The following is a 16,634-nucleotide window of genomic DNA, read 5'->3' as shown; positions in this document are numbered from 1 at the left end:
ATTATTCAGACTCCTAAGTCGCACCAGCCAAAGAATACACAAAAAGATAAAAATATCAACAAGTTGCACTGGCGTATAAGATGCATTTTTGGGTAGGCAATATTTTATTTTATCAGAAACCAAGAAGTAACATACATTAAAGTAGCAATAAGTAAAATGGAGCAAAATTTGGATTTTTCAGATAACTATAGCCCAAAAAAACAACCAAAGAGGCTTTGGGTATTCAGAGAGGAAAAAAAAACCTTTAGTATTAGTCAAAGGCTGAGAAAAACTATGGAAAAAGGGCAACTTAGTCTGGAAAACACAGTGCATGCTCTTATTAGTCTTAAAAGATGTGTGTGTTCTCAGGGAAGAAGTCCAACAATCAGAAGAGTCCTCCAGCTCCCTTGTGGCTAGCCTAAGGCATCAAATGATGAAGCAGTCGCCTTCCCAAAATTCCTTTGACAGTGCGCTCTTGGATGGCAGTCTGCCTGATGATAACCTCTCTGTGAGCAGTGATGTCAGTGATAATTTTGTTGTTTTCATGGAATCAGGTACTTGGAACTTTTATACGTTTAACGACACAATCTTATATTAAAGGGAAAGATAAACGCCCTCACAATTTCATTTTTCTAATGTGTAAGAAGCGGGGAAAATGTAAATGTAAGCCAGTGTTTACACAAATTGTCCGCCTGACATGAAAGCAGGGATGTTTTCAATTCGGTATTATTTCAGTCAATCAAATGCCCAAATTGACCACTCTTCCTCATTAGCTCATGAAGACCAATTATGACATGCAGCTGTCTTTTGACTCTTGAACGTAGGTATAATATCATGACTTCAGCATTCACACACAGTACGTTTTCATATCGGATTGAGTACACAATCTTAATTTAAACCTAATTAGAATTTATCAGTCAATGCATAATTGTTCGGTTTAATGTTTCCAGAGACAGGCGGAGATTATGCGCGACCGGTCAACCTTTCCGGCAACCAAGGCAGCCCTGCACTTTGTGCAGAGAAAGAGTCATCAGCGGATCTCAGCAGCTCCCTCTCATTCAGTACAGAGGATGCAGCTGCAGATATGGTAGTGTCATATTTGTGAGCTTGTCAAAAATATTTTAGGTTTATTAATTTATGAAATGCCATTAAGCAGGAGGTCAATCTGATGTAATGCCCTTAAAGTCCTCAGTGTTGTTGCTCATTTTAAATGGGACATCCTGCATATTGGAAGTAAAGGGACAGGACCAAGTTATTGCTGTACAAACCCAGAATTTAAACTCGGTACAGATGGGCAACGTCAAAGTTTTTGACCTGCTGGATGGTCTCGTTCAAGGTAACCTGGCACTGTATAGACATGAATGACACACCAAGTGCAAGTTCCATTGTGAGCCCTATATCTCTCTAATTTCCTTTTTATCCAGCTTCTGCCTATAAGCAAAATGAACAAGTGAGCAGGGACTCTCCTGCAATGTGTATGCGAGCAGAGACGGGTCCATCCGCTGCACAACGCTCCTCTGAGACAGCCGAGTGTTGGGGTCTGCTGGACGTGAGAGTACAAGACTGTAACGTTGAGCTGTTAACATCCACTGTTGCAAATATAGGGCCTTTTCTCGAGGATGAGTTTAGTGTGGATGGACAGCCAATGAACTTGCACTTGAGCAATGTAACCATTACTATAAAGGTGGGTCATAGAAGCCCAATTCTTGTCAAAAAGGATGCAAAGCGTTTGATTTTTTTTTTGTGGTTCATTCTTTTTTTTATTTTACAGGATGATAGCCCAAGAGTTTATCCAACAGCTCCTCAGTCAACCTCAGCCACATTTGTTGTAGAGCAGTTGGTTCTTCAGCGCAGTGATGACGGCATCATGAGGCTCAAAGGTGAGTGTGACAGTTTTAATCTGTGCAGGTGGGATCTTATAGTATGTTTTTTCTGTGTACCCATTCATTCAAAAATGGTTTATCCCTCTCTTGTAGCTGAAGCTCCATACAGTCCAAAATATTCCTGCTCGGATAAAAAGCAGAGTGAGGTAAGCGACCACTGTGATAAAATACAGTATTTATTATATATTATTCAGGGAAACCATGTGATAAATGTGCCATTTCAGAGACAAACCCTGGAGTCCAAGTTTTCTGACACCCAAATGGCCCTCACACAAGCTCTCGGTGATCGTGATCGCCTCCTTTTAGAAATCAAAAAGTACAACCCTGAGTTTAAATTATGATCCTTTTGAGTTTTAGTCATTGTCATGATGAATATACCTCTGTGGAAGAACACTGTTAGAGCGTCAACATCACCACTTCTGAGCATACTAGGAAGCTTGGAAGGACAACTTTAAAAATGCTGCCATTACTAGAGGAACATGGTCCTTGGTATAAAGACACTCTTTTGACTCAGCGCATTTGAAATGAAAATAGCGGTTAGATTAAATTATTCTTTGATCAAAGTATTTTGAAATTATTGCATGGCATTTTAAAGAATTACAGCCCTTTTGTATACAATTAAATTATGAGGTTAATTACTATTAGCAATTCATTGTTCTGCAGCTACAGGAAGCAGGGTATACATTGAAAATGCTGCCATTAATCTGTTGATAGTCCACACACAAATATTTTCTGACTAATTTCAAATCCACTATGACAGTCCACAGAGGCAATAGATATGCATGGTATCAGTACCCAAATAATTCCAAACAAAGCAGTAATTGTCACAGATGAAGACTGAACTGGATGTTTTTTTGTTTGCATGGACAGTAAAGTCATTTTGTTTTACCCTTTATCACACATCATGCAATATTAGATACTATATAATCAGGATTTTAATTCCTTCCACTTGATAGTTTGTGGTACGTATATTTAAGGTAGATCACACGTCAAATATAGTACATGCTAAGTGAAGTTTGAATGGTAGATTGTAACCTTACAAAAGACGAAATTTATTATGTATGGTGTTGGAAAGTGTTACATGTTGAACACAAATCATGAACCATAAACACTTTTAAGGATAAAAAACTGGCTTTTGTCAGTCCATGTTAACTTTGTATTCTGATCATTTTTCCCCATAAATGTTGATACTTCTAAAATGTATTGCGTGAATAATTCAGTGCATTCACAACATCGCTTTTGTAGCGTGCAAGAGGAAAAAAAGGCCTTGTGTTATTACCTAAGGACATTCAGACATCTTGCCTGTTTCTTTACTTGTGTATGTGTTTGTACGCTTAGTCACAAATGTTCTTTCCATGTTATATTTAAAGTGTTAAGTTAATTGCACTGATTTTTTTAAGACATTTTGTGCTACTAATATTGTATGTACCTGTATTTGTCAAAAACACTTTTGTAAACAGTTAACATTATTGTAAATGCTAATGAAGTATGACCAAATGCTCACATTTAATAAAACATAAGGATGTATCCATGAAAAAACTGTCCAGTGTGACGATTAGTCATATATTCTACTGTATATAGTCAGTGATGTGGTGTTGTAGTTTGCCTTTGGTGGCACTCAATCAATGACCTCTAAGATCACTGCACTCAGTTCAAGTTAATTCTATAGCCTTTTCAGTAGTAAGCAAGAATGTTACCACAAAATGTCTAAGCGATATCATCTCTAATCAACCCAAAACAAGGGAAAAAAATTGGTGTGGAATTCAACTTACTGTTGAAATTAAACTGTCACCTTCTTGGTCTGATATTTTGAATGGTATAACTCCACATCCTTAAAGCAAAGTGTGATACAAAAATGTTGTGGCCAGTAATGGAAAGTGTCGCTTTCATGCATGATCTAAAATGTCATTGTAGTGTTTTCTCTGTTCATTTGCACTTGAATTTTCATTTTAACACAAAGTATAAAACGTGGCAGGTTGTTCCTGGTGAGGTTTTTCATGTGATGAAACTGACATGAATCTTGTGGAGAATAACTGTAGATAATGGCATTTTATGTCTTTATCACTTAAGACTAATTTGAAATTGGTTCTGTGAACCAATATTGGGGGTGTGAAGTATTTTAACAGAATAAACAGTTGCTGAACACATTAAAACTGGTTGTGCAGTCCATTATTGCACAGCATTCCCAAAATCATCCTGAGCAATTAAAAGCCACTCTTTGATGGTATATTCAACTTATTTTTACTTTGATGAAAAATGACAGACAGTAATAGCATTAAATTGTACAAATTACCCTGTATTTACAGCATTAAATGAATGTTGCATCACTTTTCACTGACATTTTGTCAAGAACGATGGATACTGCTTCAGTTTTAAAGCATTTGATCTTGTCTTCTTGATCAGTTTCTTCTGCACTATGGCCTAGTAAGTAGTCTGACAATTGGCATTACGATTTCTTGGTGTAATCGTGCTAATCTGGTTGTTAATAAAGAATAAAGAAGTTGTACTCAGAGTCCTTAATGAAACAAAATGGTTTTGTACTTGGTGTTAGGGATCTGGTGCCGGCTCTTCAATCTCCTTAATGCCTCCCTCATGTGCTTAGGCTGAAGAGGTGGTGTGTCGCCCCACTTTTCACAAACATCCAATGCTGTGAAAAACCAAATCATAAATACTGCATATTCACATAAAACTTAAATCTACTTGAATATATATGTAAGTAGTAGACCTGGGCGAAAGGACAAAAACATCAGTTGTTACCGATAATTATTACAATAACTATCACATCTTTCGTCTTTCAAATTTGAAACTTATGTGAACAGGTAAATAAATGACAACGTATTCAAAGTTGCTGTGCAATATGAAATAAATAAAATAATTAAGCGGAGACAACTCCATCATTGGCAGACTATTTTCAGCTTCACAAAAAGAAATGTAAATTTACCTCACATGGCCCTTTAAAAACATATCATTGAAAAAGTTGGATAAACTTAACCTATTTTAACCCAAGTTAACCAATTTTAGATTTTCCAATGTTTTCATAACATTTGCATAAAATGGGGAAACTCCCTGATATCAAGTATCTCTTTATGTGCCTCATGGGCCCATAAGTATAGACAAAGTACACGACAGGGTGACTTCACTTGGATGTTTTAGTGCAGGGGTCTCAAACTCGCGCCCCGCGGGCCAAATGCGGCCCGCGTCTTAATATGAAAGGTAAATGTCCGTGCGGCCCGCAAGATTGATATGAATGACACAGTGTTCGGAGCTGGATGAACCAATCACGGTGAAGTATACGGCTCTGGAGGGCGGGACATTGGCCGGGCTGTCCAGTGCCTCGCTCACTCACTCATTCATTCCTCCAATCAGCTAGGCAGAGGAGAAGCCGTGAAGCCGATCACGCCGCTCGGCCGTAATCCAATACGATCGGAGAACAAGGTGCGCATGCGCCACAGACCCGCGCGACTGAAAGTCAAACGTCAAATCGAAAGTGCGCATGCGTCACAGAACCGCGCGACTGAAAGTTAAAAGTTCAATCTGAGACTCATTCCAAGTGTAAACACATATTACAGCCCCGGAGATGTCTGTTTCAAAGCCTGCCGTGAAGAGAAAGGTCAGTGATGAGCACAGACAGTTTCAAGAAAAGTGAGGAGTGCAATGTTTCTTTGTTGAGCACAGGGGCACCCCGACGTGTCTCATTTGCACTGAAAAAGTTGCGGTCCACAAGGAATACAATTTGAAACGTCATTATGCTACGAGACATGCTGAGGAGTACGACAAATACCAGGGAGATGAGAGAGCCAACCAGGTTGACAGTCTTAAAACAAGTCTTCTGAGGCAACAGGGTTTTTTCAAGAAGGCTACAAAAGAAAGTGATGCAGCAGTCGAAGCTAGCTACGCCGTTTGTGAGCTGATTGCCAAGGCAGGCAAGCCATTCACAGAAGGTGAATTTATCAAAAAGTGCATATTACAGGCTGCACATATTGTCTGTCCAGAAAAAAAAGTCAGTTCAAAAACATCAGCCTTTCTGCCAACACCGTGGTAGAGCGCATTTCTGAACTGTCAAGTGACATTTATGGTCAACTTTGTGAGAAAGCGCAAAACTTCAGTGTATATTCAGTGGCTCTTGATGAGACCACAGACATCACAGACACTGCCCAGCTCGCAATATATGTCCGTGGTGTTGATGACAATTTTGAAGTGTTGGAGGAGTTGCTCACAATAATTCCAATTATTTATTCCAATTGCCAGACCACCGCTAAGGAATTATTTCACAAGCTGTGTGATGCCATTCAGAATGCTGGTTTGCCATGGAAGAGCTTTGTTGGAATAACAACTGATGGAGCCCCATCAATGATTGGGAGGAAGAATGGACTGGTAGCACTTGTTCAAAAAAAACTGGAAGAGGAGAGTCTGGAGTCGGCCATAGCTCTGCACTGCATTATCCATCAGCAGGCCCTTTGCAGCAGATGCCTGAAGTTTGGCAATGTGATGTCTGTCGTTGTGAAATGCATCAACCAAATCAGATCCAGGGGCTTAAAGCATAGAAGGTTTCGTGCTTCTTTGGAGGAAATGGAGTCTGAACATGGGGATGTGCTCTACTTCACTGAGGTACGTTGGCTCAGCAGGGGAAATGTGTTGAAGAGATTTTTTGAGTTGAGAGCAGAAGTAAAAGACTTCATGGAGATAGACGGGGTTGTTGTTCCTGTGCTAAGTGATCCCAAATGGCTCATGGACTTAGCTTTTCTTGTTGATATCACACATGAGCTTAATGTACTGAACAAGAAGCTACAAGGCCAGGGGCAACTTGTCAGTGCTGCCTATGACAACGTGAGAGCATTCTGCACTAAACTTTTGTTATGGGAAGCCCAGCTCTCTCAGACAAACCTTTTCAATTTCCCAGCATGCAAGGCTCTTGTGGATGCAGGCACACCATTCAGTGGTGAGAAATATGTGGAGGCCATTCCGAAGCTGCAGGAGGAATTTGATCACAGATTTGCAGACTTCAAGACATACAAAGCCACATTTCAAATGTTTGCGGACCCCTTCTCATTTGATGTGCAAGATGCCCCTCCTGAGCTTCAAATGGAGCTCATTGACCTGCAGCGCTGCACTCAAAGCCAAGTTCAGGGAGGTGAGTGGAGAAGCAGACAAGCTTGGACATTTTTTTGAGAGAGTTGACCCCCAGCTTCCCTGAACTTTCTCGAATCTTCAAGCGGACCATGTGCCCTTTTGGGAGCACATACTTGTGTGAGAAACTCTTCTCCACCTTGAACTTCAATAAGTCCAAGTATAGGTCCAGACTTACTGATGAGCATCTTCAAGCTCTATTGAGGGTCTCCACTGCTTCCTCCCTCAAGCCAAATGTGACTAAGCTATGTGAGAAGAAGCGCTGCCAGGTCTCTAGCAGCAAGAAGTAAAGTTCAGAAAGTTAAAATTTAAAGAGCTGTTAATACAGACATTTGAAACAAAATAAAAATAATTAGTTTTCTCTGCTTAGCCAGCCACTGTATATATACTGTATTCAGATTATTATTTTATTACTTATTGATTTATTTTTTATTCATCTTTAAGTTAATTTATTTAATTCATTATTTTTTGTTAAAAAATAAAGTTATTTGATAACGTTGGAATGTTTTATCAGCGCTTTTCTTGTGGAAATCCTGATGCGGCTCAGCCTCACCCAGACTACCTCTTGCGGCCCTCAGGTAAATAGAGTTTGAGACCCCTGTTTTAGTTGGTAAGCTCGGTCTTGTCCTGCATCTCATAATCGCTCGTTTGGCTGTTATAGTCTTATCGCTTTCATGCTAACCATGCTAAATGATTAGCTGTTCCTCACCATCTTCATCTACTGAATGTTGGTCTGGAACTACCGTTCATGTACCATCAACACCCACGTCCTTTGTTATGTTCGGGTGGTGTAACTTCCATTTGTATTTATTGACATTGATTGAAAGTTTTTATTGTTGTTGACAAGAATTCTTGGATGATAATTTGTAATAATCGTTATCATTTTATCGCCCAAGTCTAGTATGTAGTCTTACCTTCTTCAACTATTTCTCCAGCAAAGACTTTGGCGATACCAGACATGGCGATCACCACATTCTGGGAGACGGAGGATCCTGTTATGGATTGAATAAGCTAAAAAACAAAGCACAAAATTGACAATGAGCAGATTATTTTTGAGTAACCATTGCAGTAATTTCTTGAGCACAATTTTGGAAATTACTGCATCAACTACTATTCTAAAACCGCTCTTACCCTCTTGATAGCAGCCTTAGGGAAGGCAGAACGCCTGTACATTTCATAACGATTTAGCTGATCTTCAGAGAAGGATGACACCAAAACCCTTGAGAACAAATGAGGATATGTTATAAAATAGAAATATAAGAAATGTTTGTTTGTTGGACAATATCTTACTGCATCTTTTGAATTTCGTCCTCGTCAACCTTTTGCCGCTTCTCCCTTTTCTTTTCTAGTTCCACCTTTAGTCTTTTTGACGCAGGCTGGCCTTCCTCATCCTCTGCTTTTACTGGTTCCTTCACACAGGGAAAATAAAATTGTGGCAAAACATTCCTACATAGGAGCCACAAGTATCTGTACCACATTTTTCGGACTATCAGTTGCACCTGAGTATTAGTCACACTTGCCAAAAATGCCAAATGAAAGGGGGGAAAAAACATTTGGCATTGGCCCAAATAATATGGACCCTGATTCCCCTCTTTTTCAAGACTCAAGTTTGAAAAAAGACTTTTTGAACGCCGTATTCAATTTTTATATAGAAAATAATTACAGTACATCTGAAACAAATGATTATAACAATACATTGAAACCATTCATAAGCACACTGAAAATATTGGACAGAAATAAAAAAATTCGTACCATCATTGTCAGATACTCAAAAAACACGCCTGAACTGGGACAATACTGTTAAATATTCTGATGCCATCTTAGTTTACAAAATCTTCCATCACAAAGCTCCTTCATTGCAAGAATTTGTAGAAAAAAATTCCAACAGATTAACAAGAGCTGGTTCAAGAGGTGACTATGTAGTTCCATTCAGAAAGAGTGCATTTAGCCAAACCATCTTCTCTGTCTGTGCCTCACATGTATCGAATATCTGTAAACTTCTGTCACTGAACCTCTTTGCCAATCACCTTAAAGCCTGACTGCCGGATGAACAACGTGATCACAATGCTGCCTAAACTTGTGCTACTTGTGTACTATACTGCGTTCTATTATTTGGTCCAGTATTGCCTTATTGATTTTATCTTCAATCTGCAAAAGGGACCAAAAATAGAAATTAACCTTCAGCTATATAGCACATACTCCTATAATATGGATTTTACCCTTTGTTCCGACTCGAAGGACCAAAAAGGATAGGTTCATCAATAGGCATTCCCAAATGCAAGCACAAATAAAACAGACATCTGATTCATAACTGGTGTCTTGCAAGAGAGAATCGATCCTCATGCGCCTTCGGACAAGATCATTCTCCCGAATCGGCGCCTCTCTTGCTCATTTATTACATAAGATTTACAACATGCATCTCAGTTCCCAAAACAATTGAAGGTCAGCCAGATCTTCCCGAGGGAGGGCTGTGGACAACACCGTCAGAAGTCAAAACAATTGTAAGTCCTCCGGATCTTCCCAAGGGAGTGTTGTGAACCACACTTTCAGAAGTCGATGTTTCTCGACGTTTCTCAAAACAATTTTTAGAAGTGAGGAGCGACCTTCCCGTTGTTTATCACGGTTCCAAGCAGATGTACTAAAAATGACTTTTTTTAATGTTAATAAGCTAAGTAAATCAAAGCGTTCTTCATTGCGAGCAAATATATAATAAATGCGAGACTAATGACCCTAACACTCTCCATATTCAGCCATATTGTCCTCTTCGTTCTCACTCCCCAATTTCATCATTTTGACAAGATTCTCATCCGTAAGTTTCTCCGAAAAATACAAATCTGCTGAAGTGGCAGAGTGTTCTGTTGTTTTTCTACAACAATAGCATCATGGGGATTCTGGCAGGTGATTGGTTTGCGGTCTGCCTCACAGTTCTGGGGTCGAGGGTTCGATCTCAGGTCGGTCCTCACTGTGTGGGGTTTGCATGCTCTCCCCGGGCTTGCGTGGGTTTCCTCCGGGTCCTCTGGTTTCCTCCCACATCCTCGAAAAAAGGAGGCTAGGCAGGTTGAGCACTCTAACTTGCCCCTAAGAATGAGTGTGTACGTGAATAGTTGTCTGTCTCCTTGTGCCCTGCAATTGGCTAGCCACCAATTCAGGGTGTCCCCCACCTCTGGCCCAAAGTCAGCTGGGATAGGCTCCAGCACACACCAAACCCTTGTAATCGGTTGAGAGAATAACTGATATCCTAATGTGAATAATCTCACAAATAAATTTGCCGAGTATAAATCGTACACAAACAATAAAAAGTGGCAACTTATAGTCCGTAAAATATGGTACTTTAAGTCTACCTACAGATGCATCTTCCTGCTTGGGCGATTCCTTTAGTCCACCTTTAGGCTTTTCCACACCGGCAGCCGTACCGTTATCGATGGCTTTTCCTTTAGGTCGCTCATCTGTACCGGCAGCTGGGGTCTCGAGTGTGTCCTCGGTTTTGATTCGTGCAGGATCTGCCATTATGACCGAATCACAATGACTACACCAAACTCTGCAAGAGACGGAACAGTTAGCATCAAACCGTTCTGCAAAAGAACAAACACTAATCTTAATTGTTATTATTATTGACAAACGTTTTCTGAACATAACTATTGTTCACATTACATAGATGGCTTCGACAGACAAAACCTCATCTTAATTCAACAACAAAGCTATTCATATATATTTAATTTAAACATTATTTTGTGTATGGCGGAATAAAAAAAACGTACCTTCAAATGAGCTATGCGTCAACAATGCAGAAGCTACGCTAATTACAAAGGAAAACTAAGATAAATGTCCTTTTTTACATTTCGGACAAAAAAATCTTGCAGTATGTCACAAAAGTTAACCTCATTACAAGAAATTCACACGTGTTGTTTTTTTCTCCCCACAAATATAAGATGTTAAATTTCAAATAAAAGAAAGCACTAATGAAATAAAGTCTGCCGTTTGTTTGTGTGCAACGTCATTTCCGCAACATTTTTTAAACTTTATTAACAACATAATTGAGTAGCTGTTTGATTAAAGATTCTGTGTCTCACGATTTTTGTACCTTTTGAATCGTTTGATAGATATTTGTTTGACATAAAGGTGATCTTTGTGTGTTGGAATTTCTAAATTAGTTTGGGAGAAAAGTTTAATAACACCGTAGCACAATACATTTAAAATTAAAACTAGATGTCAGAAGCATGTTGGGACCACGAGCGTCATACCTCGCGTCGTCCATTTTGCGTCGATGCTGCTTGACAAACGCGCGTGCACATAAAAAATAGCAATAAAAGGCTCAATTTTCTATTGGTTTTCAAACGGCTTGTTTATTCATAAACGTTTTAAATGCAGTAAATAAAATACTTAAACATATTCACTAAATGTTTTAAACGGGTTATAGCCACGTTGATATTTTTAAACAAAACAATTTGTCAATACGTCAGGAATTGAGCGAGTGAATACGGCAGACTCTTTATTTCATTAGTGCTTTATTTTATTTGAAATTTAACATCTTATTTTTGTGGGGAGAAAAAAACAACATGTGTGAATTTCTTGTAATGAGGTTAACTTTTGTGACATACTGCAAGATTTTTTTGTCCGAAATGTAAAAAAAGGGCATTTATCTTAGTTTTCCTTTGTAATTAGCGTAGCTTCTGCATTGTTGACGCATAGCTCATTTCTTAGTGAAAATGCTCATTCTTAGTGAAAATCACGCACCGTAATATACGTGACCTTCCGTGGTTTTAAATTTTCTGACGCAACATGGCCGTTAGATAGTTATGCCATGGAGACCCATTTCGACATCGAATTGAATGCGTTTATTGTAATTATGCAAGTATAATGAGATTTAAAGCTTCACCATGAGGTGCACAAATAAATAATACAATAATGTATTATAATTATGTGAATTTCAATCAAATCAATTACAGATTATCCGAATTCGTTCGAAAATCTTGAAAGTAATTTCATCAAGCTTTCTGTGCAAGACGTGTTTTGTTGAGCTGCTGATTGAACTATTTATGAGGCATTCATTTAACACAGGTTGCCGTTGACAGCCCTAGACTGACTGGACATTTATTGTCAATGGCCTAATTTGATCGAATTATAAATAGAAACTTTAGCTTCGACTTTAATTTTTGCATGTTGCTGGGTACCATAATTAGATCTCAACCCCCCAGAACCCTCTCTCCCTTTTATTTTATTTTCTAACACATTTTATATTCATTTATTTTATGTACTGAAGTAGAAAGTTTGTTGTTGCCGTTAGCTAATTTCAATATTAGCCTGTTTCTACTTCCACAAGTTCTTTTAATTCATAAATGGAAAAAGTCAGCAGAGTCTCGTTCAAAAGGCGTGGCTTTATATAACAGATCGATCTGGACCTAACACCTCATACAGAAGCAAGAGGAAGAAAGGTAACTCAATACAGTTTACAAAGCACATATATAGCAATGATCTCCGTCCCTCTAAGTATGAGTATGTGTGTGAAAAGACCCCCTATGACCCCACACATGGGTCATCCTTTTAACTCATGTCTGTCGGCAGTAACTTCTCTTTCTCTGAGCCGAGGGGGCCATAACTTCTGGTAACACAAACAAAACTGGAAAAAGGAGTGAGACACTAGGGTTCACATTGGTCATTCTAAGATAACGGAACTGAGAGTAACTTCAGCGTCTATGCCATAAAGTATAGATAGCTCATTATTTACGCGATAAATCATACAGGGTTTAACAAGCGGCTGTGTTCCACATAGTGAAGTCGTAAAAACACTATTAAACATATATAGTGGTTCAGCCTTAGTTTCATTTGCTTAGTTATTAATGTATTAGCAAGTTGCATAATTGTCGTTAGTTAACATTTTAATATATAATTCCAACAGTACTGCTTATCGTTACAAGGGTCACGGGGGTGCCCAACCAAATATGGGCAGAAGGCGGGGGAGACACTGAATTGCTTGACGTCTGATCGCAGGGCACAATGAGACAAACAACAACCATTCCCAGGCCCGGGAGAACATGCAAAAGGATGTATAATTTGATCTATTAATTGGATTGGATTCGATTGGATAACTTTATTCATCCCATATTCGGGAAATTTCATTATGACAGTAGCAAGAGGGTTAGAATGCAGATACTGGAAAAGGCATAGTTATATGTTAGAGTCCAAGGTTGGGCAAACTTTTCGGACCCGGGGCCACATTGACTTTAAACATTTGACAGACGGGCTCGGTCAGCACAAGATACGATGCATATAAAAAAAAACTGAATCCGTTAACAGTACATATGAAAAATGAAAATCAGACATAGGCATTGTCGTCATCATTGACTTGACAAAAAAGCCTAGTAGTCATCATACCTTCAGCAGCGTATGACAAAATTGTATAGTGCTTCTCCACAAGTTCGTCTTCCCAGGCAAGACACATTTATGACATTTATTTATGACATATGCATACTTGTTAGCTCTCCGCCTTGAGCGCCATCAATCCGGCGACCGCAAGTTGCCTCACCGATGCCAACAAGAATAAGATGGATCACTTACCTCTCACAGTCTTTTTACTTACCCTCCCTCAGTCAGTCTGTGGAAGGCAGATCCACGCCAAACGAACTTCCTGTTACTTCATTGCGACTTAATTTCATAGAAGGGATTTGTGTTGTCGTCACGTCACGTATTGCTGCAGGTTCAGTCTCCTGATGGCTGTTGGGAAAAAGCTGTCCTTGAGCCTGTTTGTCCGTGCTTGACACATAAACAGAAAAAAGGGACTAAACTAAAGTATTAACATACTCATAAATCACCTGGGATATATAGGGTGCTTTCTTGGTTTTCATTAGACTGTTCACACACATGTAGAGCCAAATAACACCAGAATCCTCTCTGCCATCTTCTGGATGTTTTGAAATTTGGCTGCACTTGATGAAGCATAAAACCCAAAGACTTTCAGGGAGTTGAACTTGTCACATTGGAGATCGTGACCGGACGTTTGGTTGCTAGTCTTTTGGTCGCCAGTCTTTTGGTCGCTGGTCTTTTGGTCGCTGCTCGTTTGGTCCCTGTTAGGGTTAGGTTTAGAGTTAGGGTTTAATATCTAGGTACATTTGACAACCCTAACCCTAACGGCGGCCAAAAGACCGACGACCAACGGGGACCAAAAGACCAGCGACCAAACGTCCGAGCACCTTGGAGATCAATGAGTTGCAACTGCAATTCCCGTGTAACCGTTTCCGGGCCTTGTGAGAAAGGACATGACACCAGCTGTCAATTTTTCCAAAAGCACAAAACCAACGGCAGAATTGCTCATGCAGGTCAACCAATGATTTCCTGTATTTTTTCTACAACGCAACCAGTGTGGGGAAATGAGCAAATGACTTGTCTGATGTTTGCTTGAAAAATAAAACCAACTTGGTTTTGAAGGCGAAAGGTTTGCTTGCATTTCATGCACAAACTGTTTTTTCTCTTGTAGCTTCACATTCAACTCGTTCTTGTGTGTCAGGATGTGCACAGTAAAAGTTAAATGTTCACAAAGGTATACCTGTCAACCTCTGCCGATAACTTCCCTTATAAATGGTTATGATTCCCCGTACAAACCCCCCAAAAAACGTACAAACACCGTACGACGCATGTTTACTCGCAGTACCCCGTTTCTTACTCGGTGGCTCCTCCATGCTTGCTTCCACAATATTTACTCTATGTATATCTACGCATGCGCATGTCATCCTTCATCGATATTGCCGTACACACCGCTAAAAAATACATACGATTGAGGATAATTTTTGCTGGTATACCGTGACAATAGTAACGATCGATGACAATAGCGTCGTTGTCGACCAGCCTACGAGACTATCTGAATTTTAGCCAAAACGGTCTTGTTGAGATCGGGTTTCATGAACATTGGCAATTTTTTTAAATTTTTCCCCGCACAAAAGTCGGTGTACAGCGTACATGATTTGAAATGGTAAAAAAACGTATAAAATACGTGTAAAACGTACAAGTTGACAGGTATGGAAAGGTGTCAGTATTCTCAAGTAGCTCACACACATTTACATATTTTTTTCTAGACTACTTCTCTATCTACCGGGGAAACGAGGGTATTACAGGAAAATGAATGAGGTCATTGATTTTTACTACAATTTGGACAACGACGGCGGGCCGAATTAAAAAGGCTAACGCACCGTAGTTGCCCATGTCTGAGTTAGACAGTACAGCCACAAAGGCCGCAGAACAACAAAGCAAAAGCACAAAGTACAAAGCAAAAGCACAAAGTACAAAGCAAATCTAAGTACCAAATGAGATCATTAAGAATCACCAAATAGAATCATTAAGACAGAAAAGCAGCAAAAACACATATTTACGTACGAATACTAATTAAAATATATAATTAGAATGAAGACCTGGAATTCGCATATTTGGACATGCATGACCCAAAATGCGACGTCTTCAGTTCTTAATCATTTTTTTAATGTTTAAATTAATAAATAATTTACTTGCCCTGCAACGGGTTAATTAACAACTATAAAGGTCGCTATTACCGTTCACTCGGAGTCACCTTATTTAAAAAAAAAAATAAATGTAAACAGGGGGTGAGACTGGATTGTGGGCAATAGGGTATGCGATTAGCCTCAGTGCTTGTGGCACTAGCTGCTCGGGAAGGGAGGTTTTCGCGTAGTCGTCTGCCTGCTGGGGGTTCGAATCGGAGATGCAGCAGGAGGGAGCAGTTTCGAGGAAGTGACGGACGCCGTTCGAGGGACTGGCCAGAGGAAGTTTGCTTCTCAGGGGTATGGTACCGTGCGCCCCGACGAAACTTTCCCCCATTTTAGGCGCCAACGACACCGTGGAGCGGCCGAACGGACAAATCAAGCGGCAGAGGCAGTTGTTTTATCTCCACACAATTGAGGAATACACCAACTTGACATCGGGAAGTAAAGGAGGGGTGGCGCCGGAGGAATTTCCTTATCAAACCCCGTCCTACTTTTGCTGGGGCTTTTGGCGCATTCGCAATGGGGAAGGAGCAGGAGCTCCTTGAAGCGGCGCGCACGGGAAACCTGGCCGCCGTGGAGAGGCTTTTATCCGGTAAACGACCGTCGGCTGGCACCGGTAGCGGCTCGCATGTAACCGGTGGAAGCGGCAACAGCGGCGGTCACGCCGCCTCCTCGCATCCGCTCTCCAGTTTGCTCAGGTAGGCTGCTCTGGAGGGAGACGCTTTGAACTGAACAGCTCCTGTGTGTCCGCGTTGCAGCTGTTTCCCGGGCACAGTAATAGCCCATCCTACGTTAACGATGACCAACTTTCACTTGTATTTCTCAAATCATCGTGTCAATGCTGGGCGAATGTAAGAGCATGCTTCTTTGTTAGCTGCGAGTCCGTTTACTCTAATGTGCATAATCCACTGACAAGCTATCGTTACATAATAACTACAACATCATGGTACACGTTGTTATATAAAAACCCCGAGCCACATTATTAAATCACTGGTAATGGTGAAGTAACACAGCAGTGCAACTTTCATCTGTCCAAACGTGTGAGCGAATTGACTTCTGCTCTGAAGCTTTGTGCTAGAGGTTCGTTCGCAAGAAGAGGGAAGTCTTTGGTGAGGTAAACATTGAGTAAGTTTTTAAACCACCATCTTAAACATGTTGT

General features: G+C 40.1%; 3 protein-coding genes across 17 annotated transcripts in view; 2 read left to right on the top strand and 1 right to left on the bottom strand.

The window, feature by feature from the left end:
• bltp3a (bridge-like lipid transfer protein family member 3A) overlaps nt 1–4,366 on the top strand; it is a 33,169-nt gene extending 28,803 nt beyond the window's left edge. For 4 of the 5 annotated variants that reach the window (XM_077740619.1, XM_077740537.1, XM_077740366.1 and 1 more), the window contains 7 exons: nt 349–533; nt 930–1,066; nt 1,165–1,315; nt 1,404–1,663; nt 1,751–1,859; nt 1,956–2,008; nt 2,087–4,366. In XM_077740619.1, the coding sequence (XP_077596745.1) occupies nt 349–533; nt 930–1,066; nt 1,165–1,315; nt 1,404–1,663; nt 1,751–1,859; nt 1,956–2,008; nt 2,087–2,203 (1,012 nt within the window). In that variant the 3' untranslated portion in view covers nt 2,204–4,366. Of the gene's footprint in view, nt 1–348; nt 534–929; nt 1,067–1,135; nt 1,316–1,403; nt 1,664–1,750; nt 1,860–1,955; nt 2,009–2,086 lie in introns of those variants that run through there. The other variant, XM_077740706.1, reaches the window with a different exon arrangement.
• On the bottom strand, nt 4,088–16,384 carry taf11 (TAF11 RNA polymerase II, TATA box binding protein (TBP)-associated factor). 2 transcript variants are annotated; one of them, XM_077741729.1, is made up of 7 exons: nt 13,799–16,384; nt 13,567–13,700; nt 10,335–10,527; nt 8,280–8,398; nt 8,121–8,208; nt 7,904–8,000; nt 4,088–4,509 (listed from the first exon to the last, which is right to left on the bottom strand). In XM_077741729.1, the coding sequence occupies exons 3-7, from the start codon at nt 10,494–10,496 to the stop codon at nt 4,379–4,381; spliced, it is 597 nt and encodes a 198-aa protein (XP_077597855.1). In that variant the 5' UTR covers nt 10,497–10,527; nt 13,567–13,700; nt 13,799–16,384; the 3' UTR covers nt 4,088–4,378. The 2 variants fall into 2 exon arrangements, with proteins under 2 accessions (XP_077597855.1, XP_077597772.1); XM_077741646.1 differs by lacking the exons at nt 13,567–13,700; nt 13,799–16,384 and adding an exon at nt 10,748–11,490.
• The window catches only part of anks1aa (ankyrin repeat and sterile alpha motif domain containing 1Aa), a 91,180-nt gene continuing 89,873 nt past the window's right edge, over nt 15,328–16,634 (top strand). For 9 of the 10 annotated variants that reach the window (XM_077741521.1, XM_077741144.1, XM_077741223.1 and 6 more), the window contains exon 1: nt 15,328–16,173. In XM_077741521.1, coding sequence (XP_077597647.1) covers nt 15,995–16,173 — 179 coding nt within the window. In that variant the 5' untranslated portion in view covers nt 15,328–15,994. Of the gene's footprint in view, nt 16,601–16,634 lie in introns of all 10 variants that reach the window. The other variant, XM_077741456.1, reaches the window with a different exon arrangement.

The sequence above is a fragment of the Stigmatopora nigra genome, chromosome 1 (assembly GCF_051989575.1).
Source record: "Stigmatopora nigra isolate UIUO_SnigA chromosome 1, RoL_Snig_1.1, whole genome shotgun sequence".
NCBI classification, from domain to species: Eukaryota; Metazoa; Chordata; class Actinopteri; order Syngnathiformes; family Syngnathidae; genus Stigmatopora; species Stigmatopora nigra.
Note: the sequence above shows the minus strand (reverse complement) of the source record. Positions and strands in the feature narration are given on the sequence as shown.